The sequence below is a fragment of the Anastrepha obliqua genome, chromosome 5 (genome assembly GCF_027943255.1).
Source record: "Anastrepha obliqua isolate idAnaObli1 chromosome 5, idAnaObli1_1.0, whole genome shotgun sequence".
In the NCBI taxonomy this organism is placed as follows: domain Eukaryota; kingdom Metazoa; phylum Arthropoda; class Insecta; order Diptera; family Tephritidae; genus Anastrepha; species Anastrepha obliqua.
In genome coordinates, this window is record NC_072896.1 from 111,506,438 (window position 1) to 111,529,996 (window position 23,559).

Below are 23,559 nucleotides of genomic sequence, written 5' to 3' on the forward strand. Positions count from 1 at the left end.
GCAACATTGAAGAAGGTTCTACTATATTTTTTTCAATTTTATATTATGTTTGCGAAAATAAAATAAAATTTTGATTTATGACTCTTTAACTGAAATTTTTTCGATTAACTAGTGATATTATCTTAAGTTGTGCCTTTTTAACTGATAAAATGTTTTAATTTTATAAGTTTCCCAACCTAATTGAACTCACTTTTCACAACTAAAGAGGCACAATGCAAAATAATGTACCACGAAATTTATCACTTTTTACAGTTATAGAGGCAGAACTCAAAATAAAACTCTTTATGTGTAATAAAAGTAATCAGCTGCTCTTGAGCCCATTAGCGCAACTAAAAATAATTCTCTTTAGTTGATCGTGCAAAAGCAACACACTTGACATAAAAATATACATAACTGTATTTTTCCAGTTAAAGAAGATAGTTATGTGAACGAAATATTTGCAGCAGTTAGAAATGTGTACTCTGAATTAATTTATGCAAAAAACTCAGTTTTGGAAAATTTTGAGTTGTGACCCTTTTGTATTTAGGGTGCGATATGTCCGGCATGTGAAGGCACCCCGCATGACACTAACCACCTTTTCACATGCCCAATCACACCCACTCACTTAACACCCCTCTGCCTTTGGACCCGACCTGTCGAAACAGCACGTTTTCTGGGTCCACCGCTTTACTGCCTATCTTCAATGGCCCAAAACGTGTTTCATTTTTTTCCAATGCTCTTACAGGCTACAAAACCTACAATTTTTAATGTTTTTGCGCCATTTGTGACGATTCAAATTAATGTTTAAAAATAACAAAACGATTAGCTCCGAAAGTAAACAAAAAAAATTAAAAATGTGATTAACCAAAATACAAAATCGATATGTCGAAACTCCGATCATTATCGAACATCCCTACCTGCAAATGAAGAAGATTTTGTTTTATTTACATTTTACATTTAAGAAAACATTTACAACTCGGACGCAAGTATCAAATACCAAGAGATTTCAAAAGTCTACTTTAGTTAGTTTCTGACGAAAATATTCAAAATTGGGGAATCTACTTGTTGCATTATGGAAAAATGTAATAATCCTAGTTATAAAATAAGCAAACAACTTCCACAAGCGACCAGCAGAAGATGTACTAACCTGACAGGGTCTACCGCACGTATCAAAAAAGCAGCAAGAAGCAGGAGTCGATCGCCAACAAGAAGCTCCTCGCTGTCACTTAGTATATCATCAACGGACAGTCATACATCAAGACGAAGCTCAACGTCTACACGTAGTAGCACCTTAACGACCCGAAGTCGTAAGTCAAGTCCAAGCTCTTCGCCTGCTTGTAGTAGCACCTTATCGACCCGAAGTCGTAAGTCAAGGCCAAGCTCTTCGCCTGCTTGTAGTAGCACCTTATCGACCCGAAGTCGTAAGTCAAGACGAAGCTCATCGCCTGCTTGTAGTAACGCTTCCTCGGTCCGGAGTCTTTCTACTAGTCGGGGTTCGTCTCGAAAAAACTCGTCTGTCCGAAGCTGTTCTTTAGAAGAGAGTTCAGCGCCTGCACTTAATTACACCTCAGCAAGGCAAAACTCTCCGGCCACACGTAATGAAAAATCAGTACAGAATCTATCACCTGGCCGAAATCAATTTTGCAAAGGAAGAAGCAGCGCAATAAGCTTGACTGCCACAAGATATGATCGCTCACCAAATACGTCCTTATTACCAGAAGAAGAGGAAGCTGAATTATCTTATGATGATAGCAAAGACAACAATTTCGAAATACTGTTTAAAAATCAAATATTTGCCTTAAATGCGATTGTAGAAAATTTAAACAAAGACATCGGCACACATAGAGAGATTTTAAAAACAGCAAAGCAAATGAACAGCGAAGTAAAAGATTTGAATAAAAATATAAATCAACTTACGGATAGTATAAATAATGAACTAACTGAAGATCGTGTTCATAATAAGAAAGTCGAGCTTCTTTATCTGAAGAAACAAATTTTAGCTATACAGCTGGCCGCCTGCTATAAAGCAGGGGCATGACTTTTTAAGACAAGTGGCAAATAAAGTTTATGCATTAATGTATGTACGTGCGTATAGAATCAATAGATAATATATTTGTATATGGTATTACAGTATTCGATTTAAATGTGTATATTATTTGCTTTTCTAAATTAATAGTTGATCATTAATTTAAATGTTTATGCAATTTTTCTTCTTTTTGTTGGAACTGTAATACTAAGGCATATTACCACAACAAAAAATATAACAGAAAGCAGTATAACGTGAACTGGAATGTAGTCGATGGTTCTATCATTTTCAAAATTCTATAAAGTTACCCAATGTGTCTTCTTGTTATGAAGTGTTTCACTTTCTATCTCAAGTAATTCAAATATTTTTTACATACATACATATGTACATCAAAGTAAATATTTCTTTTCAACATATTTCAACTCCTTATAAAGAGAAAAAAATAACTAATTATAAATACATAAATATATAATATTACAAATAGTGTCCGGCTTATTTAATTCGCATTAATGTTTCGGAGTCGTCATCAGAAAGGTTGTTTTTCTGTGTTTTACAGCCTTGGCAGCAGCCCATTACAATTCTGGTCCACACATGTGAGTGTGGAAATATATAAAAATATAAAAAAATCGTCATTGGCATAGATTTTCTTCTTTTTCCCAGATCCAGAATGGTTACATTAAACGTGTCATAGACGAGGATGTAAAGTCCGTTGTTATGGAGATTATGGGTTCAAATGTGTCTACCACCTACATCACGGGGCCAAGGGATCCCAAAATGTCCTTCGGCATTAAATTGCCTTTTCTCGTATTGCTTATAAAAAATCTACACAAATATTTTACATTCGAAGTTAAAGTGAGTCAGAGCACAAGCAACACTTCAGAAGTGAGAAAACATAAAAATATTTTCGTTTCCGCATTTCCTTTTTCCCCCCCCCATCAGATCTTAGATGATCAACGTTTCATGCGTCGCTTTCGGGTGTCAAATTTCCAAAGTAAAACGTCTGTGAAACCTTTTTGCACAGCCATGCCAATGGGTATGTCACCAGGCTGGAATCAAATACATTTTAACTTGGCGGACTTTACACGTCGTGCCTACGGCACCAACTACCTAGAGACTGTGCGTCTACAGATCCATGCCAATGTGCGCATACGACGCATATACTTCACAGACCACTTATATTCCGAGGAAGATCTGCCGAATGAATTCCGATTGGTTTCCAAGCCAGCAGAAAAGAACAAAGCACGTGAATATAAAATGCCGCCTGCCGCTCGTCCGCCATCACCAGCAAAATCGCCTACTACAACTGAACGAGCCGTCTCACCGACTGGCGAAACAACAGCTGCTGAACCGTCAGAACCCCCTACTGAAGGGGTCGACACAGAAAAATACTACTAATTTTGTTGACTTTAAAAACTCGAACGCGTAAGAATTTGCTAAAGACATATTACTAAAATTTGATAAAAGGCTAACCGTGGATATATGGATCATATTATATGAGTTGCTGCAAATTATCGTCACACTATTTTATTTTGTTGGAATATTCATATATTTGGTCTAATAAAACCGATTTATTCGCTTTACGAAATTTGACTAAATTTACAGTATTTCGCTAGTCATACACCTCCTGGGCGACTAAAACCCAGTGTCGAATTATATACCGAAGCTAATATGAAAATATATTAAAATATTAGAATACGTTCGTGTAGCTACTGTCGCACACTATTCTCCACCGATATATCGCCACCGAAAGCGTAATGCAGCAGATCCTTTTCTACATTCTTCAACGCACTATGGTACTCTGTGATTTCCAAAGCTTCCCATTCAGCTTTAAAAGCCGCCTTCGGATCCTGCGGCATCGTCATTGCTGCACCCGTCATGGCATCTGCCTGCGCTTGTGTCTGATCTGCTTGATTATTCTCGCCCAGTACAAGTGTATATATGGAGCGCAGACCGAAGACGTTTAAGAAATACCATGAAGCAGACGATACCCAGGCAGCATCTAGAGAAGCAAGTTCTACACCGCGTTGCAACATTGGTTTGAAACGCAATGTTAGGGGGAAGGGCACTTTGGTGGTGACAAATCCTGAGAACATCCAATTAATCCAGCCACCGATAATTACCATTGGCAATACATTGATGAAGTTGCCTTTCACCATGTCTGTTAGCATAGCTGTGGAATTTTGAGCTACCGGTGCACGTTTTTGAGTTTTGAAGTAGCCTGTTTCTTCGTGGTTGAAGAAATTTTTCCGCATGGCGAACGAATGAGCAGTAAGGTATTTGCCATTTTCGCGTAGTAGGCGCGCACGTATCATAGCTTGACTGCAAATATGGGTAATATCACAAAATTTTATTCAATCTGTTTATATTCTAACAAGACGAACCTATCTTGAATTTGTGTAATTTCGGCCTTCTTTTGTGATGATATTAGCACGGACACATAGTGGCGTATCACCCCAACGAAAAATGTGATAAGCACTATGGGAAGGAAAACCCAAACTCGTATATTCGGATCGATAAGCAGCTCCGTCATCTTGCCACAAATACAGTAAACAAATTACAGGCTATATTAATACAATTTATAGTTAATATTTGTGGAAATAGAATTTTCCACTTTTTATGCGATAGGTAATGAATTGTCAATTGCAATTGACAGTACTGTAGACGGTTATTAGAGGATAGAGTTCACAATGGGAGAAGTGTTGGAAAAAGACGTTTGATAAGGCTAGGTACTCAATCTTAATTTTCAAATTAGGTAGTATGGCATTTCACCATTAATAGCCCTTTTTATGGTTACTACTAGCGCGTCAACCCCTAAATATCCCATCTCGTTGTTGGTATATAAAATACTATGTTCTCGTCTTCTTCTTATAAATTACCCTATTTCTCCTTTCGAAATGTTTGTTCTCGCCGCTTAACCACAAAAATGGAAGAAAAAGAGATGGCACCTTCCGAATTCACTGTGACATTAGGCTGCGAGAGTTTACAAGCAAAAGGAAGAAAAACAGTGGGTGAAAGCAAAAAATACCAAACACAGAAAATTATACGCACATACACACACTCTCTCGCTATGACGTCATCCGCATAAAAGCAAAAAAATAGTAGTTGTAGGTTGTAGTTTTACAAGTTAACGCGTTACTTTATTTTAAATAATTTGTTTAATTTAAAAGTCAAAAATCTTTAAAACACAATGTAATCACTGAATATTTGCAAACTAGTAATTCTATCTATCTTCCTTTTGTTTGTTTGGCTCGTTTGTTTTATATTATTGTCAAAATGGCGAAAAATTAAGTAACGCTTTTGGGACGACGCGACTTTCTATGTTCGATTTGTCTTAGCTTTACATGTTTTTTGAATTTGTAGCTTTTTAGTTTGAGCGGCTTAAACACATAGAATGCGTATGGCATTGACAATCAAACCACCGAATCACAAGAAAAAAATCAGCTACTCACCTCTTCACCTTTTCTAGATGCGTCTTGTTGTGAATAGTTACCATATAGCTGCCAGGAACGGCAGACTATCGTGTATGGCTATCACATTTATTGTGAACTCTAAAGTACTTGTAGAATCTGCTGTGGTTTGACATTTCACATTGATTTTTAAATCAAATCTTACAAATACAGACTGAAGAGTTGAAAAGCAGCTTTTGTTGATTTTTTCTTTTTTTTATTATTGTTAGATATTTGAGAACAAGAGAAAGGTTAGTAAAAACGTATAAAATTCGTTTGCCTTTTTCTTAATAATTTTTGCGCAGTTGTTGCCATGGATAAAAATGACAGATCATCCACACCACAGCCAGTTGCCGATCAACAGCCTGCAACCGATGCGGCCGGTAATGCGACAAATCATAATCAGCAATCGTCTGCGCAACCCCAATGTAAGAAGCCTCGAACAGATCTAAGCTCACTGCCCACTCGTCAATATTTAGACCAAACGGTAGCACCGATACTATTACACGGTTTGCAGACACTAGCACGAGAACGACCAGCAGACCCCGTAAGTTTTTTAGCGGCTTATCTGCTGAAAAACAAAAATCGCTGTGAAGAATCGTTACCAGAAAATATTTAGATTAGAGAATTGGAATATGGATTAGCGCAAGTAAAACTCAAAATTCAAAAAATGCATAGTATTTAAGATGAAATCCAGCTTTCCTTTATTTCGCGTTCGCGCGTCCAATTTAACTTTCTCTTCTAATCTTGCACGATTTATAAACATAAATCTTAGTAATTGTATTTTAATAGTTTGAGAAAATCTATCTGACTTTGCTCGATCATGAATGTTTATGTACAAATATAGGCTTACAAAATAAATACGCAGCTTGTGTTTTAGTGTCTTAGTCATCTACTTCTGTTTCGCTAACGCCAAACATGCCCGCCAACAGGCAACCATAATTGATTGCATTAGTTGCGGATACTTCGGTTGGTGGAGCTATGGGGCCTGCGTCACCTTGATATATGTAAGGGAGTCGCAAAATCCAGTAAGCGCTTTGTGTTAGTTTCGGAGGATTAGGCAGACCCATCGAAAAAATATATTCTCGTTCACCAGTGCGCACCTAAAACAAGATAGAAATAGAAACGCGAAATAACAAACTGATGCATATACCTTTGGATCCAAGATTACATTTACAGGTGCCTTCGGCGTCACCACATGCACACGCATTAGCTGCGCCACATCAGCCTTATGCGAACGACAAGGACATGGGAAATACAAGGGCATATTGTTATAGACTATTTTACTGCCACTATCACGAAGTATACCTGCAAGAAATATATGACGCTATAAAACCTAAAATTAATACAGAGTATTGTTTTGTCATACCTGACCCACCGCGCAAAACCTTATCTGCCGAGCTCATCATAAATCTATGGCCACGCGGGCACTCATACTCGCAACCAACAAATATCTTCAATATGAATACTTCACCCATTTTACGCAGACGTGTTTTCTCATATGCCCACGATTGCGAGTGCTCCAAACGTACATGCACATCCCAGGGGAGCAGAAAATTTGCGCCCGACAAAAAACCACTTTGAAAGTGCTCCATCAGACCGGTGTTGTGACTGTAAACAGAACTTGGACCGGCACACACCAGCGACCAACTCGGAAAACGCGGCAGCAAACCCAAAGGCGACTCTGTATGAACCATGCCAGGTAGATATTCAGTAGTAGATGGCTGCCTATATATACTACGCTCTTTCTCCTCTGCTTTTTGTGCATCTTTATCCTTCACCTGTATAACCAATTCATTAAGCGATTCGTCGGAGCTTTGCATATCAGCATCATTAACGGCGATTTTATCCAGTTCATCGGATGAGACGAGACTCAGGTTGGTATGCGTACCTTGTGAGGCGGTAAGTGGTTGGGAGCACTCGTCAGAATCAATGGAATCGGGAGAGCGCAGATTATGTCGGTCAGCTAAATCCATAGAATCGTGTATTGACAGCTTTGGGAATGCGACCTCGAACTCGGCAGCTCTGTTATAAGATACCAAAAGATAGATAGTGCAATTGATAAATATAGTTTTCCTACACACTAACCTGTAATCATTGACAGACGGTTCAAAAACTGGGAAATGCACTTTTTTTACTTTAGCGCAAAGATTACAATTATTCGCCATGTATTCGTAGAATTCATAATTTGCATGCCTTATAGTGTAGGGATCCTCACGCCGTCCCTGTGTACGCCCACAATTACATGCGGAGATAAAGACGTGCGCACTGCTATGCTCCGAGGCATCTTTAACGATGTGTTTGGGCAGTATGCAAGGATGGCCGCGTAGGCTCGGCAGCTCGCATTGTTGTTTACCATTTTGCCAGCACCGCTCACACATTTCACGTAGTTTCGATTCGTTAATAACGGTTTGTGTACCGCGCGCATATTTCATGTACAAAATAACGGCCTCATCAACCTTGCAAAATTACAATTTTTTACTATGAACATAAAAACAGCAACACTCATACCAGTTTTTTATGCACTGTACTGCTGTAGTGCGTCAATGTTGGGTTGTTATACATTGCAAAGGCCTTCTGCAAGCCGATGTCACAGCAGGCGTTGAAGAATCTACAATACAGAGAATCGCATTGCATTTGCTTGATGGCGTGATGTATATTATGTCACTTACTCATCATCGATGTTCATAATTTTATTGAAATTCTCCAGGTATGCTTTCTGAAATGGATCTACATTAACAAATAGTTAATAAAATTGCGTTAACTCACATAATCTCCATCGTTGGCCTCAAATTTGGGATTATCTGGATTTTCGATGAAAATCTTATGCAACATCTTGAAAGTTTCGTACCAGGACTTGGCTGGGAGTATCTATGAAAAATAATAAATTACCAACGATTTTTCGCTATTTTCCCCATATTTTCCACATACCACAAAATGGTTTTTGCCTTTAAACTTGGTCGAACTATCATCAAAGCCCGTTTGTAGTGCTTCGTTGACATGGTCCATCAATAAATCCATAAAATTACGCTCTTTGACACATGTTTCCTTTGCAGATTGTTGAATGCGTTCCAGATTGCATTGTATGAGTGGTTTACCAAATCCCTAAAAGTATCGAAAATGAACACAGAAATTAATTTCTTTTCAAATAATCTTCTGCTACCTTGAAAGGCTGCAAATCTTCAAGATCGTCTTCGTCGTCTTCTTTAAAATTAGATTTCTGCAAAAAGCTTTGCAGCAATGTTATTGATTTCAGCAATGGATCCTCACGCAGACGTGGGTTTGTGTTGTAGTAGACAAACCGCTTATTGCTCGGTATAGAAAAAAGCGACATGCCGCTGTGAATTATGAATATTTTAAAGATGACTTAAACGAGAGCGTTAATAAAAAAAAGCACCTGTTGTTGGTGATAATGAATTCGTTTCGCAGCATTTTATAAATGCTATCCTCCACTTCAAACTCTAGTTTAGAAATGCATTCGTTTGTTTTCTCTAAAAATTCGGTACAATTAATTTCAATGGATTTTAGAGTATATTTCACTCAAATTACCATAACCATCCGGATAGTTCTCGAAGAGGAAAAGCACACGCGGTGAACACAAGCGTGCAGATTTGCCTAAAAATGTACCAGTGCTGGAGTTCTTAACCAGTTTTGGCAAAAACTTTAGTATGTACTTGTCCCTGGGCAAGAAATTTTAAAGTTATTAAAAACACTTAGAACTGCTCTACCTTACAAACCTTATAATCTTTAGTGCTCTAAAGATCATCAACAGAGATGAATCGAAAGTTACATTTAGTTCAACAAAAACAATTACGTGACAAATTTGTGTGGCAAAGAGCATCATTCGCGCAAAACGATTACGCACACGCTGATTGAATAGCAAGAAATGCCCATACGTATCTAGTGCCAGCTCTTCCTCCAGCATTTTCTGCATACATGCGGCATCAAATGTGGTTTCAAAGTGCAGCAGCAACATCGACTTCTTACGGTTATAATAGAATTGAATACTACCCTAATTTTAAAGAATTTTAATAAAAACAAATAAAATTAGTTATACTCTTGGCTAAAGTTGATGGTAGCCTACCTCTTGCGGCTCATGCTTCAGCAAGCTGGGGTGACTGTCCAACACACCGATTGCAACCATTTTATTGCTATCGCAGAAAGCTGATTTCCCTATTACACCCACCACCACCAGCTTTTCATCATTTTGGAAAAACAGTTCGCTGGATGTATCATTGCACATTAATTAAAGGATTAAAAAATTCACAAGCCTATGAATTCTAGTTTACTTACGTTAGATCTGCGGGTATATCCGGGAAAGTCCAACTTTGATATTCAGGCATCTTTACACAATCCGATTGAGTTATTTATTTGAGAAAAATATTCGCAAATCTACATATATTTTAGCGTCTTTAGGAGGAATTTAATATTTGTTTACATGAATTGAAACAGCTGATTTTTCGGTTATCATTCACAATAAGCTACTTACCCCAAATCTACACTTCTGATGGAAATGTTACAAAAACTCTGCTAAAACAGAAATGTCAGGCGAAGACACGAACTTCACTACTGAAAGATAACTGTCTTAACCAATTTCTTGCCATCACAGCCATTTTGTGGTTTGACAACTCTATTTAAATTTTTTCGCACCATTTGCATGTGATCAAAATTAAGATCGCGAGGTGCCCACATCAAAAAAACGGGACAAAGTCAAAATAAAAATTTTACAGCTGTTAAGACACATTTAGTAAAAGGTATAGATGTGGAGTTAGTAAACATTGTTTAACACTAACCGTACCGCACCCGGTCAAATGACCGGTTACAAAATTGAATGTAAAAATATAAACTGACTATTTTTTCTTGGTTAATTTAACTTTATATAATACATATATAATACAAAAAACCGAAAATGTATGATTTATTATTTTATTGTTATTTGAAAGTATTAATTAAAATTAAATAAATTGAGATTTTGTTTGGAAAAACAATTATTTCATAACCGATCAAATGACCGGTTTTGGTAAGAATAGGTATACGTGATACACCGATTCGGTTAGTGTTAAAGTGATATGGGGGTCATTTCTCGTTAGGGGTAAACGTGAAATGAAAGGTTTTTCCCATTTTCATTACACTTTCTATTCACGTTCTGTGAAAAAATGTTGTCACATGAAAATAATAAAGCGAAATGAAATGAAATATTTTGACGTTCTCATTTCACATTAAATTTTTGTTGCATGTTAAAGAGTAAACAGCTGTCAAAATATTTTCATATGAAACATTTATTTTCTCTGGCAATTTGTGCGCGAAAAAATAGAGAGAGTGGTCCGTGGTAAGCGTGCAAGTGTGAATAAAGTTGCGTGGCTAAGAGACCATATACCTGAAAAGTTTCTAAAAGCTTTGATTAAAAAATTGAAGAATATGATGTTAATTTGAGATGGTTTTTAACTTTAGATAATTACGTAAAATATGTATATAATGCGATATATCGCATAACTTCATGTTTATGCATGCATTCATTTATCACTCGTACCAATTACAAGAGTTGTGGTGCGAAACTAGCAACGAAAAACAAACCGTGCTGCGATCTCTTTAAATTCGTTCATGCATACTAAATTTCCACTTAATTTAAAAATTCACTGTGAATGGCTGGCTCGTAAAGAAGAAGTTTGTTGTGCTATTATTTTGATAGAAAGTGAAGTGTGTAAATATTGAAAGGCAGCTAAGTTTTATTATTCATAGCGTAAATTCAACAACTTTAGAAAAGTAAAAGTAATCGCTTGCATTTAAATCTTAAATACGTACATCAGAGTTTAAATAAAAATGGGTTGCGATGGTGGTACTATACCTCGTCGAGACGAGCTCGTGCGCACAGCTAAAAAACCAGAACAGGTGAGTACAAACAGTTCCGTGTTAAAACTAAAAACAAAATTAATTTTTTTTTAATTCTTTATAGAAAGATAAAGACGCTGAACGCGAGTTTCGCTGGCTTCATTGTGCGCTAACTCAACAACGATTGCAAGAGCCAATCGTGATGTGCGCTCTAGGGCGTATGTACACTAAGCAAAGCGTCATAGAACAATTACTAGAAAAGGAAAAAATGCCAGAATCCGCCAAGCATATTCGCAGTTTAAAAGACATCAAAACTCTTCAACTTACACCAAATCCAGCTTACACTGACGAAGATAAAACTGAAGGCCTGTTGGACACGCGCCATGCTCCATACATATGCAAATTAATAGGACTTGAAATGTCGGGAAAATTTCGCTTCGTTGCCTTGTGGACCTGCGGTTGTGTAATATCTGAGCGGGCGCTTAAGCAAATAAAACGTGACGACAGCGGTGGCAGTACATGCCCGCTTTGTCTCGTGCCATTTGGGATCGAGGATGTAATTGTGCTGAATGGATCTGATGAAGATTTGGAATTGATGCAGGCTAAAATGGAAATGCGTAATGTAAAACGTAAGGCGTGTAAGAAAGATAAGAAAGAGAAAAAAGAGAAGAAACCTGTCGAGGATAATTCAAAACAAAATAAGGATAAAAAAGATGATGTACAAATAGAAAAACCGGATGTTGTATCAAATGGGAAACTTTCTAAAAACGAAAAGCAGGCAGCTGAGAGTGCACCCTCCACAAGCAAGGCCGCAGCGATTCAAACAAAAACGAAGATGGTCGCAAATCTAAAACGTTCAGGGGCAGCTGAAAATGCTTTAGAGGATCCGGAAATGAAACGTTTAAAGACCAATTATAGTGTCGCAAAAGATCCAAAGGCCAGCGATGTTTACAAGTCATTGTTTACTACGCATAAAAGTGAGAAAGAACAATCACGCGCACATTGGGTTACCTACAATCCGTTCTACAATTAGTTGTAGGAAAGTTGCAGAGGAATGTTTTTATGAATAGAAACTTTAAGAAATTTTTTTTCTTAAATCCTAGATGTAAGTCTCTTTTGACATAAACCTGGAGCATTAATGCTATATAAAACTTACATACAATAAATTAGTATTCAGTATACTTAATAGTATAATGAAAAATGGTACCTTTTAATTGAAAAAAAAAAAACTATAAATATAATCAAGCAAAAATTTTATTATCCCTAAAATCATGCACAGGTAAAGAATTATAAAATATAAACAATACTGAATTAGTGCAGGTAAAATAATGTCAAAGCAGATGCACATTTTCATGTTAAATAGATTTGAGTAGAATTAAATGGCCCAACGTAATAATATATATTACATAGTATGAATAATCAATAAAAAAATTTTCACGTGGGCTATAACTCATTCCTTCTACTATATAATATGACTATTGCCAATAATGCATTTTAATTCATTCTTCAGTTTCCACTTCTTCCTCAGCGCCGTAGTCGTCGAAGGATTCTGTATCGAATTCCTGCTTTATATCCAAGTCCTCCATCTTTGCATTATGTCCATAATCTCCATCTGGTTCAAAGCTGCCGGTTTCCTCTTCTTCGTTGTCTGCATCTTCTTCGCCATCTACCATATCCACATCCATGGCAATTTGTGGCAATACACCGCCATTCGCGGTGCGCAGCATCAATTGCAGTTGTTGCATATACTGTTGCTCCTGCAATCGACGATCCTCTTCGCTCACATTACCCGACGGTATTTGCATTTGTGCTGCGGCGTTGCCAACACTATTATTCAGCAACACAGCATGCTTTTGCGTGACGTGTAACGCCAAAGAGCTGACATCCTTGTGCAAGGCACCGCAAACTATACAAACTAAAGTTTCCTGCGAGGGCAAGGATGCAGTTGTAAACGGATAATTATTGACCACATTCAACGACGTCGCAGTTTGTCCAGCTGTCAAGTGAGCTTGTACATGTTTGTTTAGATACGCTTGTTGGCTATATGATTTCCCGCATATGTGGCAGGGATATGCCTTTTCACCCGTATGAATTTTCATATGCACACTCAGACTGGATGCTTGGGTGAAGGCTTTATCGCACAGCTTGCATTGGAATGGTCGTTCGCCGGTATGAATGCGCATGTGTATGCCAAGACTGCCCGATTGTGTGAAAGAACGGTCACATATGGAACAGGTGAAGGGTTTTTCACCCATGTGACACTTCATATGCTGAACTAACTCGGAGGATGTACGGAAAGCTTCACGGCAGATTGAGCACTGATAGACAAGTTGCTGTGTATGCATTTGCAGATGCTTCTCGAGCAAGTCTTCCTGTTTGAAAGATTTGTCGCAGTCGGGGCAATTGAAGACTTCCGTATCATCATGAGACTTCAGATGCAACACAAGAGAACTTGAGTTTATAAAACCTGTGTGGAATTAATTATAAAAAGTGCAAATTAAAGAAAGTAAAAGCAATGACTTAATAAAAAAGTACCTTTGTCGCACAAATGGCATTGATGAGGTTTTCGAATGGAATGAGAGCGAACGTGCACCATTAGACTGCTTGACTGGGTGAAAGCCTTTGGGTGGGGGAAAACGTTAAAATTAATGTTTACAGTTATCACTAAGTATTACGTTTAGTTTTCATGGATCTGTGGCAATCATCTTACCTTTGGACACAGCTCGCATTTATATGGTTTCTCTCCGCTATGTATCCGAATATGGGTATTCAAACTACCGATGTGCGTAAAAGTCTTCTCACAGATGGCACACTGAAATGGCTTGTTGGTGATGTGACAACGCACATGCTTTGAAAGATCACCTGCATTTTGAAAGGATGCCTCACAGTGTGCGCATTGAAAGCACTTCTGATCACCATTGGTTAGAGCAGCGAGCTGAGCATTCTGTGCAGCGCTACGTCTACCTCTGCCCGGCTTCACCAACACAGGTTTTATAGTCGTATTCTTTTGTATCTCTTGTGTTGTATCTGCAATATCCGCTGGACGCGGATTAAGCAATATAATCGAAGTAGATTCACGCGGATCTGCAGTCTTTAATTTGAACATTGGAAAATCCGAGTCACTAGCGGTACTCAAGGAACTTGTTGACTCGCCACCAACAATTTCCTCATAAATTGCAGGTGGCACTGCATTGGTGCTCACCACAGTCATACGCGTAGTATCCTCATCGCCATCGCCCTGCTCATCATTCGATATGCCATCTTGAGTATTAGAATTTGAATTGGAGGCGCTTACGGTTGATGAGCTACTACTCGAACTCTGCGATGAACTGCTTGATGAATCGTCGTCAGAGTCGGAATCACTATCCGAATCATTGCCATCCTCGCCGCCCATATCTACTATTTCGCAAACTGGCTCGAGTACCCAACTGTAATCTTGATCATCATCGTCTGATGCTGTTTTATTATCTTCTTCAGCCTCGGGTGGTAGTGGATGTTTGCTGTTCATGTGCTGGTATAGGATATAAGGATTTACAAAATATGCCGGACAGCACATGCAATGAAATGTCAAATCCGGTTGCGGTGGCCGCTGATCTGGTTTTGACGGTGGCGCCGCCGAAACCGATAGATCTTTTAAGGCAGGTATTATAGGCGTTATGGTGAGTGGAACATTCATATTTGGAATATTGTACGGATTTAACTGAACTGCCATTGCGACTGATAATTGCGTTTGCAAATTATATATGTATTTAAGTAAGGCTGTAAGAAAATAGAAATTAGAAACGGAATGGGCATGGGCAAACCAGGTAAAATCACATTCATGATATTGTCAAATTAGTACTAGATATTAGTCTCATGCCAAACTTCACAAATCTCACCTTCTGTTTGAACTTTTAATATTTTATTTGTATTTCAAGCACTTTATTCCAATTACTTTGATTTTTTTTTGGTTTCTATTGCATTAGATAATTCATCTCCTCTCTTGACAACCGTGTTGATGGGATTTGGTAACAACCCTTCAACACTTCAATGTATTCAATCTCCTTTTTATTATGCATAAATATCGGCTATATAATAATTCTACGGAATACAAGAACTGCGTTTGAAATTCTCTTTTTCTGCACTAGATTTCCTTTCCGCACTCCGCTAATTTTATGCTTCGACCATTTTTCGCACCAATCTTTTGTATACTAAATTCTATATAAGTAGCCTTTAATTTAATAATGAAACCAAATCGCATAAAAAAGGATAACTTTTTGTTATTCACATTTTAACTATGTGTTTGTTGTTATTATTTTGCTGCTCCTGAAGCGTTGTTTGGCTGCCTGAATTAATGCACGCCGCTGTTGTTGTTGCAAGCGATTATTTTTTGTTTTTTTTTTGCGGCCAAACAACACAGAGTTGCATTTGTTTAAGTTCAAACGCGTTACGAATTAAAGTGTGTTCACATAAGGGCTAAGGCGGTGATATTGACCAAATTATTTTTACAATTCGATCTGTTAAGGGGTTAGGTGGGTTTGAAAATTTCAAAAAATCGAATTTTGTTTTTTTGTCTCATTAAATAGTACAGTATGTTTAAAATACTCTCCTAAAATTTTAAGTCAAACCGAGTAAAATTCTACGAGATAGACCCTTCAGAAGTTCCGCCCATTAGGCCACGTCAGTTGAGCGCTTCGCTCGTATACGTGTTTATCTCAAAACTCCATTTTTTAAGTCGGTGGACACGATATCTCGAAAAGTTATGAAGCGATTTAGTTCAAATTTTGTACAAATCTTTGAAATAACATTATCTAGTTATTGAACGAAGGATTTTTTTTTTGTTAATTACAACAATTTTTTTTTAGCCAATGTATGTCGAAAATTTCAAATTTTGATTTTTTTTTCCTTCGTACAACAACGAGATTTATCCATGTACTAACGAAATCCGTTTGGTTTTCTGATTTTAGATGAACCAATAATGAGCTATGCTGTCCACGGCAAGAGCATTTTTTTTGAGACGTCAAGGAAGATGAGGTACCAACGGCTGAGTTTTCGAAATTTTTAAATAAAAATTTCACAAAATACTGTTTATATATGTATCTTAGATACAGTGAATTGCTTAAATAAAATATATGATTTTATATACTAAAAAAAAAATAGTCAAAATCTCCTTTTTTTCAACCTCTGAAACCCACCTAACCCCTTAAAGGGGCCCGATCGTCGCGAAAGTTATCCAGATATTATTGTACCAATTACCATTTCGCAAAAGCTGATATATATTTTCCTTCTTTTCCGCGCCTGGTTGCGGTGTAACCACAATAATTTGTTATTTAGTAATGACAGCACTAAATGCTCAGTAAGAAATTCAATATGAATATCGACTATGATTCTTTAAGCTCTACAAAAACAGGGTAGCACTTCCTTACCGGTTCATTAAAACAATATTTTGGGGAAAAAGTTACAAACACCTTTTTGATAGGATTCAATTCTTGCTTCACTTACATTCACTTACAAATTACAAATAAATGATTGGTCATTTAAAAATATAAAACGAACAAAAAGATTAATTATTTAATCCAAAACTTTAGAGTGTTGTCGCATATCCCCAAGGATCTAGTTTCTTGTTAAGAAGTTCCAGTGATGATTCGGCCAATTTCGAAAGCAACTCAGCCAGCTTATGCTTCGTATACACTTTGTAAAGTTGGCGAGTTTCTGATGCGATCTCGTCGGACAGTTTCACACAACCTTGATAATCACCGGCGACATGCAAAACTTTATGCAATAGTAGCACCACTTCGGGCAAACAGATACTTCGTAATTTCTCCAACTGTATTTGGCGATTTTCCCAATCCAACTCACTGACTTTTACGGGATCTTTGGGTGTATCCGGATCGATTAACCACCCCTTTTCAGGAAATAGTAATATATTAAAAAGCGCATCTCGCGTTACTAGACAAAAAAAATGTTAATATGATGTGAGTTTTTTTATTTAATGAACTTACATTTACTCTGCTCTTCCAAGTTCGCTTCCCAGCGTTTCAGTTCAGCGCGATAAACCTGCTCCTTGTGCTCTGATGCAATGCGCTCGGTGAAATTAGCACCTCCTGCAACAAGCTGTGGTTCCTTCGGACGGTTGTGTAGTAGGCGGGACCAATCGCTAAAACTATCTATTGCTGTCAAATATACTTTATAACTGAGATATTCTTTAATGCTGCACTCCTCGCGACAAGGGAAGTTATCCTTCGATCCAAATATGTTGATTATTTGCGATAGTGAATCGGTAGGCACCATTTCATAAACGGCGCGCACACATTCAGATTTGTTCTCGGCAACATACGTCCGTATCATTGCATTCGCTTGCCACAGGAGCTCTCCACGTTGTGTAGGCAAAAAAGTGAGCCACTCCAGCGCACTGATTTTTCGTTGGTCGAAAGGTGAAATATCGCCAACTTGAAGTTTTTCGCGCGCTGCATCAGCTTCGTCTGCATCAACTGGCATTCGTTGTCGTATGGCCTCTACAGTGTGACGTGTAATATTTTCTACATCCAAACCAGCGCTAAGGGCTTCTGTGAGCGCTGCCGAGCGGGCCGTGGTCTCAGTGACTCTTTCAAGGAATTTCGAGTATAATAACATTTGCATTTTTCCAGGAAGCGCTGCAGTGTAGAAAGCGACTAATTGTGCATCGCCCATGTCAATCAACGATTCCACATATGCAGCAACTATACGATCTGCAGTCTCTTCTTTATCAACGCGCCCTATTTGACGCATGAAGAGAACAATATGGGTTAGGAAGCGCAAAAGATGTGGAGAAAGAGGTTCGCTCAGATCACTGGCATTATTGGCATCCTCCACCCAATGTCGCATGTGTTGCAATAGCTCCCCTATATTGTCTAATATCAAGTACTTTTGTATTGTCCCAACTTTACTGCAGGCATAGTCGCGAACGGTGGCATCATTGCTAACAGAAAGTTCTTCGAAAATCTGCTCTAGTGACATTTTTGCATTCCAATATCCGTCCGGTAGCTGTTGATATGCTTTCATGCAGCACGCGCGTATTTCACTTTCGACACGTATATCAATTTGAACCTTAAGATATGCCCAAAGCAGATCTTCCCACGAGCCGTTTAATAACGCTTTTAACGAGTCGAGATGACCACAAAAAGCACCAGCTATGGCGCGTGTATACTCGTCAAACTTTTTCGAATCGGCCATCAACCAGGCGCATTTCTTCCATATATCACGCCGCGGGTTACCTTCAATTGGCAGTTTTTCTCGTGTATTCATATGCGTTTCATAGTTAGGATCTTCATGTAGACGCCAACCTTCAAGTATAGCAGCGCGCCAAGTTTGACCACTGTATTTGCAAAGTGCCATAGCTTCGTCGATGCGGCCCTGACGTATTTCTGTGAAAATACAGCGTGATAAGCGTAAATTATCTTCCTCATCCAACGCATGAAGTGGGCGACGTTCACGAATCGGCGCATCTGGATCTAGAGACTTGACAATTTCCACTCCGGTGCCGAATGCAACATCACGACGATTTTGCAACTTGAAGAGGGTGTTTTCCCAGCCCACTGAGCGATTAGTTACATGACCCACCTGTGGCTGTGAATCTTTTTGCTCATAGCAAGCTTCAAGCCAGTCGACCATTAACTGATACTCACGCAATGTAGAGTTGCCTGTGAGAAATTCGTAAATTCATTTGATATACTCGAAATCTATAAAATAACGGATTACTTACACGCATACAGTTGTGTAATAACCTCTTTCTCTGAACCTCCCAAAGGGGGCATCTCACAATCCATGCCTTCGCCTTCTGCTTGCACCATTATACGATCCTTGTATAGCGCATATAAAAGTTTCCACGTTTTCATTTCCTGCTCCAACCACAACGTATTGCTCATCTGGCCTTTGGTGTTACTGGCTCCTTGGCGTTGCTCTCTTTGTAACTCATCGGCGACTCCAGCGCACGTCTGTATCAAATCTTGTATGGTATCAAAAACTTCCGAGTCATTTGTGCGTCCTTGTAAAACTTCTAAGAATTGAGGAAATAGCAAATCTGTTTTCTCTTTCAGCGAGCACATGTGATGGGTGTCGCCCAGAACCGAACGCTCACTGGCGGTCATGCCGTCACCAGCAGTCAGATTGAAGTGATCAAAAAATGCACTGGAATTATTATGTGACAATTGTCGTTGCGATTGGTCCAAAATACGGGACAATTCGTTGGGCAACAACGTGAGATCATTGCGACTCGTATTTTGTTGTGCTTGCAACGGTTTGATTTGGATGAGACCACGTTTGGAGGTAGCGAAGGGACTTTGCGACATTTTTTAGAACACAAATATCCGTAAATTTTAGTAGTCCAAACTGAATTTATAAATTATATTGATTTTCACTTCTAATTTGCAATGAGCGGTAATATAAATGCCGGTGGATATAAATGCAAAATTTATATTCTTCTTCTTATTGTTTGACGGAATTGGCGAGCACAGTAGACGAAAAACAATTGATGAGGTTAAGTATTGCCATGACTATCGAAAAAAACAAAAAATGATTTGTTTCTTTGAAATCTATCGTAAAATCCGATTATTATTATTATCGGAATCTATGTTCGTCTACGATAATTCAGGGTATTTGGTTTTCTGTATTTCGAGTTGTAGGAAATTTCCGTTTGAATATATCCGAAGAGTTTTTTGTTGGTAGAATTGGTACATTGTTTTTAACTTGGCGCTTACACAAGACAATTTTGCAACGGCAATAGCAATGCACACACACTTTTTACTCCTACATGCGCAATTCTCTAATTGGATTTCGCAATGCGCTGACATTTCGTTGTAATGCACGAAAGAATCGAAGCCAGAGAAATTAATACGTACGAAACGACCCTAACGGCGGTTAAACATGAATTGTCTTTACAACTGTCTCTTCGACTAAGTTTCGTTTATTTCAATATCCTAACTTTTAAGTCACGAGTGAACCGACTGTTTGTTTTGTCCTCGTTCAGCACAAGATTCACTTTCTAGAACTAAGCGGTTGTTAATGCCGATGATGTCAATATTATCGGTATACGCCAGCAATTGCACGCTCTTATAATAAATGGTGCCTGAGCGATTAAGGTCTGCGGCTCACACAATCTTTAGCAGCATCAGGTTACAAGAGTCATAAAGAATCACCGTATCTGAAACCTCGTTTGGTATTAAATGGCTCGTAGAGGTCGCTCCCATTTCTGACACAGCTGTTGGTATTGCCCATTGCCTATTTGCACAGCGGTGTTAACCTTTCTTATAAATTGGACAGAGTACATTTAAATTGTAATGTTGTTGTTGTTAACAGCATAGGTAGCCCTGTAAGTGTAGGCATATCATCGTTCGTCTTCGTCTAGCTCATCTAGGGGTAGGCCCAGGAAACATGCTGTTTCGACAGGTTGGGTCCAGAGGGAGAGGGGGGTTAGATGAGTCGGTTTAAGGGGGGATGTGAAGAGGTGGTTAGTGTCGTGCGGGGTACCTTCGCATGCCGGACATGTGTTTGGTATGTCGGGGTCGATTCTGGATATGTAGGAGTTTAACCTGCTACAGTATCCAGAACGTAGTTGTGCCAGTGTTACACGGGTCTCACGGGGAAGCTGGAGCTCTTCATCTGCAATAGGTGGTGGTTGGACTCCGATTACGGCATTCACAGGACGGGAGTTCAAGAAGGTGGTAACGGTCTCCCGGTGAATGTCGTTTATAGACTGTCTAAATACTGTCCGGTCCAGTAGGTTACGGTCAGTCTTGTCCTGGATTTCGCCAGCGTAGTCTAGGAGGCGGCTCGGGCTCAAGCAGGTGTCTGCAGGGATGAGACCTACGATAACATCCGAGCAGGAACTGCTCAGTATACTAGCCCTGTCTAGTAAAACCCATTTAAATTGTAATCGGCAGGTATGCATTCATCCGACCAAATTTTGAGATATGAGCAGATACATACTTCCACACATACACAGTTCCTCCCTGTAATGCTTAGATAGCGCAGTCGACAGTCCGTCATGGTCGGATAACTGAACAACAGTCCCGTCGCTAATGATTGGGGAATCGAAATCTCCATCTTCTTTGAGGCATCCACTGCAAATGTGAGCAGTGTTCCATTAATAGCTTTAGTTTGGTCTGACCGTCGGCCACCAGATTGCCGTCTTTGTGTGCTACAGGGAAACGCACGCGTCTTTAAATCTTTTGTATGCCACCTAACTTTCTGGCAGGATATCCAGACGTTTTTCTTATCGGCCAGAGTCTCAAATTCTATACACTTACGTATTACGGATTCTTTTGGATTATACGTCTCTTTTTCTTTCTCAACTCCCGTTAGCGGACCCACAAGGCTCGTATTGCGCACCGTCGGTCTCCGTACAGAGTCACGTTCTTCATCGTACCAATTATTTTTTCGAGGCTAGTCGAAATCCGATTTTTTTCTTAGGCGGCGATACGCAGGGAACGAGAAATGTGGCTCCATTGCTCGTACATGTCGTCTCGTTGTGCTCTCTATCTGCTGCGATTGCAGCATTTCGATGTCTAATACTCTTTGCGTAGTTAGGCGTATGATTTTAGCTTAATGAATTCCCTTGTGCTGGAATCTGGTGTTGCAGACCACCACAAGTCGGACACTCAATTTGCGCTCCTTTACATGGCAGTTGTAGGAGTGGTCCAATCGTCTTTTTGCTTTGTCCCGTCCACTGCATCTCTTGAACGGCGGTGACCAGGACATCAACCAGCCGGTCAAAGGCACCTTCCCCATTAAAGTGCTAGACATTCCAGGGGCATACTGTCAATTTATTGTCCTTAGTTCGCTTGCCGCCGTAGCCGAATGGGTTGGTGCGTGATTACCATTCGGAATTCACAGAGAGGTCGTTGGTTCGAATCTCGGTGAAAGCAAAATTAAGAAAAACATTTTTCTAATAGCGGTCACCCCTCGGCAGGAAATGGCAAACCTCCGAGTGTATTTCTGCCATGAAAAAGCTCCTCATAAAAATATCTGCCGTTCGGAGTCGGCTTAAAACTGTAGGTCCCTCCATTTCTGGAACAACATCAAGACGCACACCACAAATAGGAGGAGGAGCTCGGGCAAACACCCAAAAAGGGTGTACGCGCCAATTATAACGGGTGATATTTTAGCTATTATCTTTTTAAACAGTTGGTTTAAACAGCTGGCGCATGTTTTGTGTTTTTTTCACTGTCAAACATCTTCAGTTTGGTCTATAATTTAACCATAAATCGTCTTACAAACGAACAACGCTTGCAAATCATTGAATTTTATTTAAAAAATGCGTGTTCTGTTAAGAAAGTTTAAGATCCACTTTTTTATCGAAAAATTGTGTTCAGCAACGAAGCTCATTTTTAGATCAATGGGTACGTAAATAAGCAGAATTGTCGATTTTAGAGTGAAGATCAGCCAGAAGAATTGCAAGAGCTTCCAATGTATCCAAAAAAGGTCACAGTTTGGTGCCGTTTATGGGCTGGAGGTAACATTGGACCGTACTTCTTCAAAGATGCTGCGAATCGTAACGTAACTGTGAATGGTGAGCGCTACCGTGAAATGATATCCAACTTTTTTTTGCCCAAAATGCAAGAGCTTGACTTGCATGACATTTGGTTTCAGCAAGACGGTGCCACATGCCACACACCACGCGTAATAATGGACTTGTTGAGAGGCGAGTTCGATGAACATTTTATTTCACGTTCGGGACCTGTCAATTGGCCACCCAGATTGTGCGATATAACGCCTTTAGATTATTTTTTGTGGGGCTATGTTAAAGCTCATGTCTATTCAGACAAGCCTGCTTCAATTAACGCATTCGAAGACAACATTAAAGCATTTATATGTGAGATAACGCCAAATTGGAAAGAGTATGCCAAAATTGGACCGATTGGAAGCGGATGGACCATTTGAAGCGCAGTCGCGGTCAACATTTGCATGAAATAATCTTGAAACATTAAATTATATGGACTGTACTATCGATTTAAATAAAAATTTCATGAATTTTTCTGAATTTTACGTGTGTTTCTTTGAAAAACTTTCCTATAGCTCTTAAAGAATCACCCTTTACATACATACAGTTCGCTTGCCGTTGTCATCGTTAAAGTTGGAGGTTCTCATCCGAGGCGCTGTTTTTACTTTCAATAGGAGTTTTTTTTTAAGTGGCAGGTTTCAAATCTAGAGCACAATCAGAGTTCCTGGACTATTTTCCCTTCTCACATTAGCTTGCTTCCAAACGGGTGTTCGGAAGCTACCCAGAGGATACCTGTTGTTGTGAGCTACGTGTACTATATGCCG

The 23,559-nt window shown here is 39.0% G+C and overlaps 7 protein-coding genes across 7 annotated transcripts; 3 read left to right on the forward strand and 4 right to left on the reverse strand.

Annotated features, from left to right (window-relative positions):
- Window positions 1–2,423: 2,423 nt before the first annotated feature.
- LOC129248076 (cilia- and flagella-associated protein 20) lies at window positions 2,424–3,432 on the forward strand. Its single transcript, XM_054887508.1, has 3 exons — window positions 2,424–2,598; window positions 2,666–2,857; window positions 2,945–3,432. The coding sequence occupies exons 1-3, from the start codon at window positions 2,515–2,517 to the stop codon at window positions 3,398–3,400; spliced, it is 732 nt and encodes a 243-aa protein (XP_054743483.1). The 5' UTR covers window positions 2,424–2,514; the 3' UTR covers window positions 3,401–3,432.
- Window positions 3,433–3,513: 81 nt separating this feature from the next.
- Window positions 3,514–4,661, reverse strand: LOC129248075 (ER membrane protein complex subunit 3). The gene is made up of 2 exons (XM_054887507.1): window positions 4,387–4,661; window positions 3,514–4,324 (listed from the first exon to the last, which is right to left on the reverse strand). The coding sequence occupies exons 1-2, from the start codon at window positions 4,533–4,535 to the stop codon at window positions 3,712–3,714; spliced, it is 762 nt and encodes a 253-aa protein (XP_054743482.1). The 5' UTR covers window positions 4,536–4,661; the 3' UTR covers window positions 3,514–3,711.
- Window positions 4,662–5,557: 896 nt separating this feature from the next.
- Window positions 5,558–6,314, forward strand: LOC129248054 (protein dpy-30 homolog). Its single transcript, XM_054887477.1, has 2 exons — window positions 5,558–5,702; window positions 5,757–6,314. Exon 2 carries the CDS (start codon window positions 5,765–5,767, stop codon window positions 6,068–6,070), a length of 306 nt encoding a protein of 101 aa, XP_054743452.1. The 5' UTR covers window positions 5,558–5,702; window positions 5,757–5,764; the 3' UTR covers window positions 6,071–6,314.
- Window positions 6,132–9,899, reverse strand: LOC129248053 (nonsense-mediated mRNA decay factor SMG8). Its single transcript, XM_054887476.1, has 14 exons — window positions 9,745–9,899; window positions 9,536–9,674; window positions 9,189–9,463; window positions 9,001–9,131; window positions 8,849–8,942; window positions 8,615–8,789; window positions 8,383–8,556; window positions 8,221–8,322; window positions 8,124–8,170; window positions 7,963–8,062; window positions 7,540–7,910; window positions 6,821–7,476; window positions 6,605–6,759; window positions 6,132–6,554 (listed from the first exon to the last, which is right to left on the reverse strand). Exons 1-14 carry the CDS (start codon window positions 9,792–9,794, stop codon window positions 6,336–6,338), a joined length of 2,688 nt encoding a protein of 895 aa, XP_054743451.1. The 5' UTR covers window positions 9,795–9,899; the 3' UTR covers window positions 6,132–6,335.
- Window positions 9,900–11,223: 1,324 nt separating this feature from the next.
- LOC129246886 (replication termination factor 2) lies at window positions 11,224–12,481 on the forward strand. Its single transcript, XM_054885597.1, has 2 exons — window positions 11,224–11,340; window positions 11,405–12,481. Exons 1-2 carry the CDS (start codon window positions 11,272–11,274, stop codon window positions 12,311–12,313), a joined length of 978 nt encoding a protein of 325 aa, XP_054741572.1. The 5' UTR covers window positions 11,224–11,271; the 3' UTR covers window positions 12,314–12,481.
- Window positions 12,482–12,516: 35 nt separating this feature from the next.
- Window positions 12,517–15,626, reverse strand: LOC129246885 (zinc finger protein 391). Its single transcript, XM_054885596.1, has 4 exons — window positions 15,159–15,626; window positions 13,991–15,039; window positions 13,816–13,900; window positions 12,517–13,747 (listed from the first exon to the last, which is right to left on the reverse strand). Exons 2-4 carry the CDS (start codon window positions 14,990–14,992, stop codon window positions 12,780–12,782), a joined length of 2,055 nt encoding a protein of 684 aa, XP_054741571.1. The 5' UTR covers window positions 14,993–15,039; window positions 15,159–15,626; the 3' UTR covers window positions 12,517–12,779.
- Window positions 15,627–16,703: 1,077 nt separating this feature from the next.
- On the reverse strand, window positions 16,704–19,736 carry LOC129246883 (nuclear pore complex protein Nup107). The gene is made up of 3 exons (XM_054885595.1): window positions 19,001–19,736; window positions 17,262–18,938; window positions 16,704–17,208 (listed from the first exon to the last, which is right to left on the reverse strand). The coding sequence occupies exons 1-3, from the start codon at window positions 19,584–19,586 to the stop codon at window positions 16,844–16,846; spliced, it is 2,628 nt and encodes an 875-aa protein (XP_054741570.1). The 5' UTR covers window positions 19,587–19,736; the 3' UTR covers window positions 16,704–16,843.
- Window positions 19,737–23,559: the final 3,823 nt, after the last annotated feature.

Coding starts and splice junctions, on each gene's coding strand:
- LOC129248076 (XM_054887508.1), top strand. CDS start 2,515: ATGTTTCGGAGTCGTCATCAGAAAGGTTGTTTTTCTGTGTTTTACAGC. Junction 2,599..2,665: donor TACAATTCTGGTCCACACAT/GTGAGTGTGGAA, acceptor TCTTTTTCCCAG/ATCCAGAATGGTTACATTAA. Junction 2,858..2,944: donor ATTTTACATTCGAAGTTAAA/GTGAGTCAGAGC, acceptor CCCCCCCATCAG/ATCTTAGATGATCAACGTTT.
- LOC129248075 (XM_054887507.1), bottom strand. CDS start 4,535: ATGACGGAGCTGCTTATCGATCCGAATATACGAGTTTGGGTTTTCCTT. Junction 4,325..4,386: donor ATTACACAAATTCAAGATAG/GTTCGTCTTGTT, acceptor CCATATTTGCAG/TCAAGCTATGATACGTGCGC.
- LOC129248054 (XM_054887477.1), top strand. CDS start 5,765: ATGGATAAAAATGACAGATCATCCACACCACAGCCAGTTGCCGATCAA.
- LOC129248053 (XM_054887476.1), bottom strand. CDS start 9,794: ATGCCTGAATATCAAAGTTGGACTTTCCCGGATATACCCGCAGATCTA. Junction 9,464..9,535: donor TGAAGCATGAGCCGCAAGAG/GTAGGCTACCAT, acceptor CTTTAAAATTAG/GGTAGTATTCAATTCTATTA. Junction 6,555..6,604: donor ATGTAATCTTGGATCCAAAG/GTATATGCATCA, acceptor ATCTTGTTTTAG/GTGCGCACTGGTGAACGAGA.
- LOC129246886 (XM_054885597.1), top strand. CDS start 11,272: ATGGGTTGCGATGGTGGTACTATACCTCGTCGAGACGAGCTCGTGCGC. Junction 11,341..11,404: donor CAGCTAAAAAACCAGAACAG/GTGAGTACAAAC, acceptor AATTCTTTATAG/AAAGATAAAGACGCTGAACG.
- LOC129246885 (XM_054885596.1), bottom strand. CDS start 14,992: ATGGCAGTTCAGTTAAATCCGTACAATATTCCAAATATGAATGTTCCA. Junction 13,901..13,990: donor AATGCGAGCTGTGTCCAAAG/GTAAGATGATTG, acceptor CCCCACCCAAAG/GCTTTCACCCAGTCAAGCAG. Junction 13,748..13,815: donor ATGCCATTTGTGCGACAAAG/GTACTTTTTTAT, acceptor AATTCCACACAG/GTTTTATAAACTCAAGTTCT.
- LOC129246883 (XM_054885595.1), bottom strand. CDS start 19,586: ATGTCGCAAAGTCCCTTCGCTACCTCCAAACGTGGTCTCATCCAAATC. Junction 18,939..19,000: donor TATTACACAACTGTATGCGT/GTAAGTAATCCG, acceptor AATTTCTCACAG/GCAACTCTACATTGCGTGAG. Junction 17,209..17,261: donor CTTGGAAGAGCAGAGTAAAT/GTAAGTTCATTA, acceptor TTTTTTGTCTAG/TAACGCGAGATGCGCTTTTT.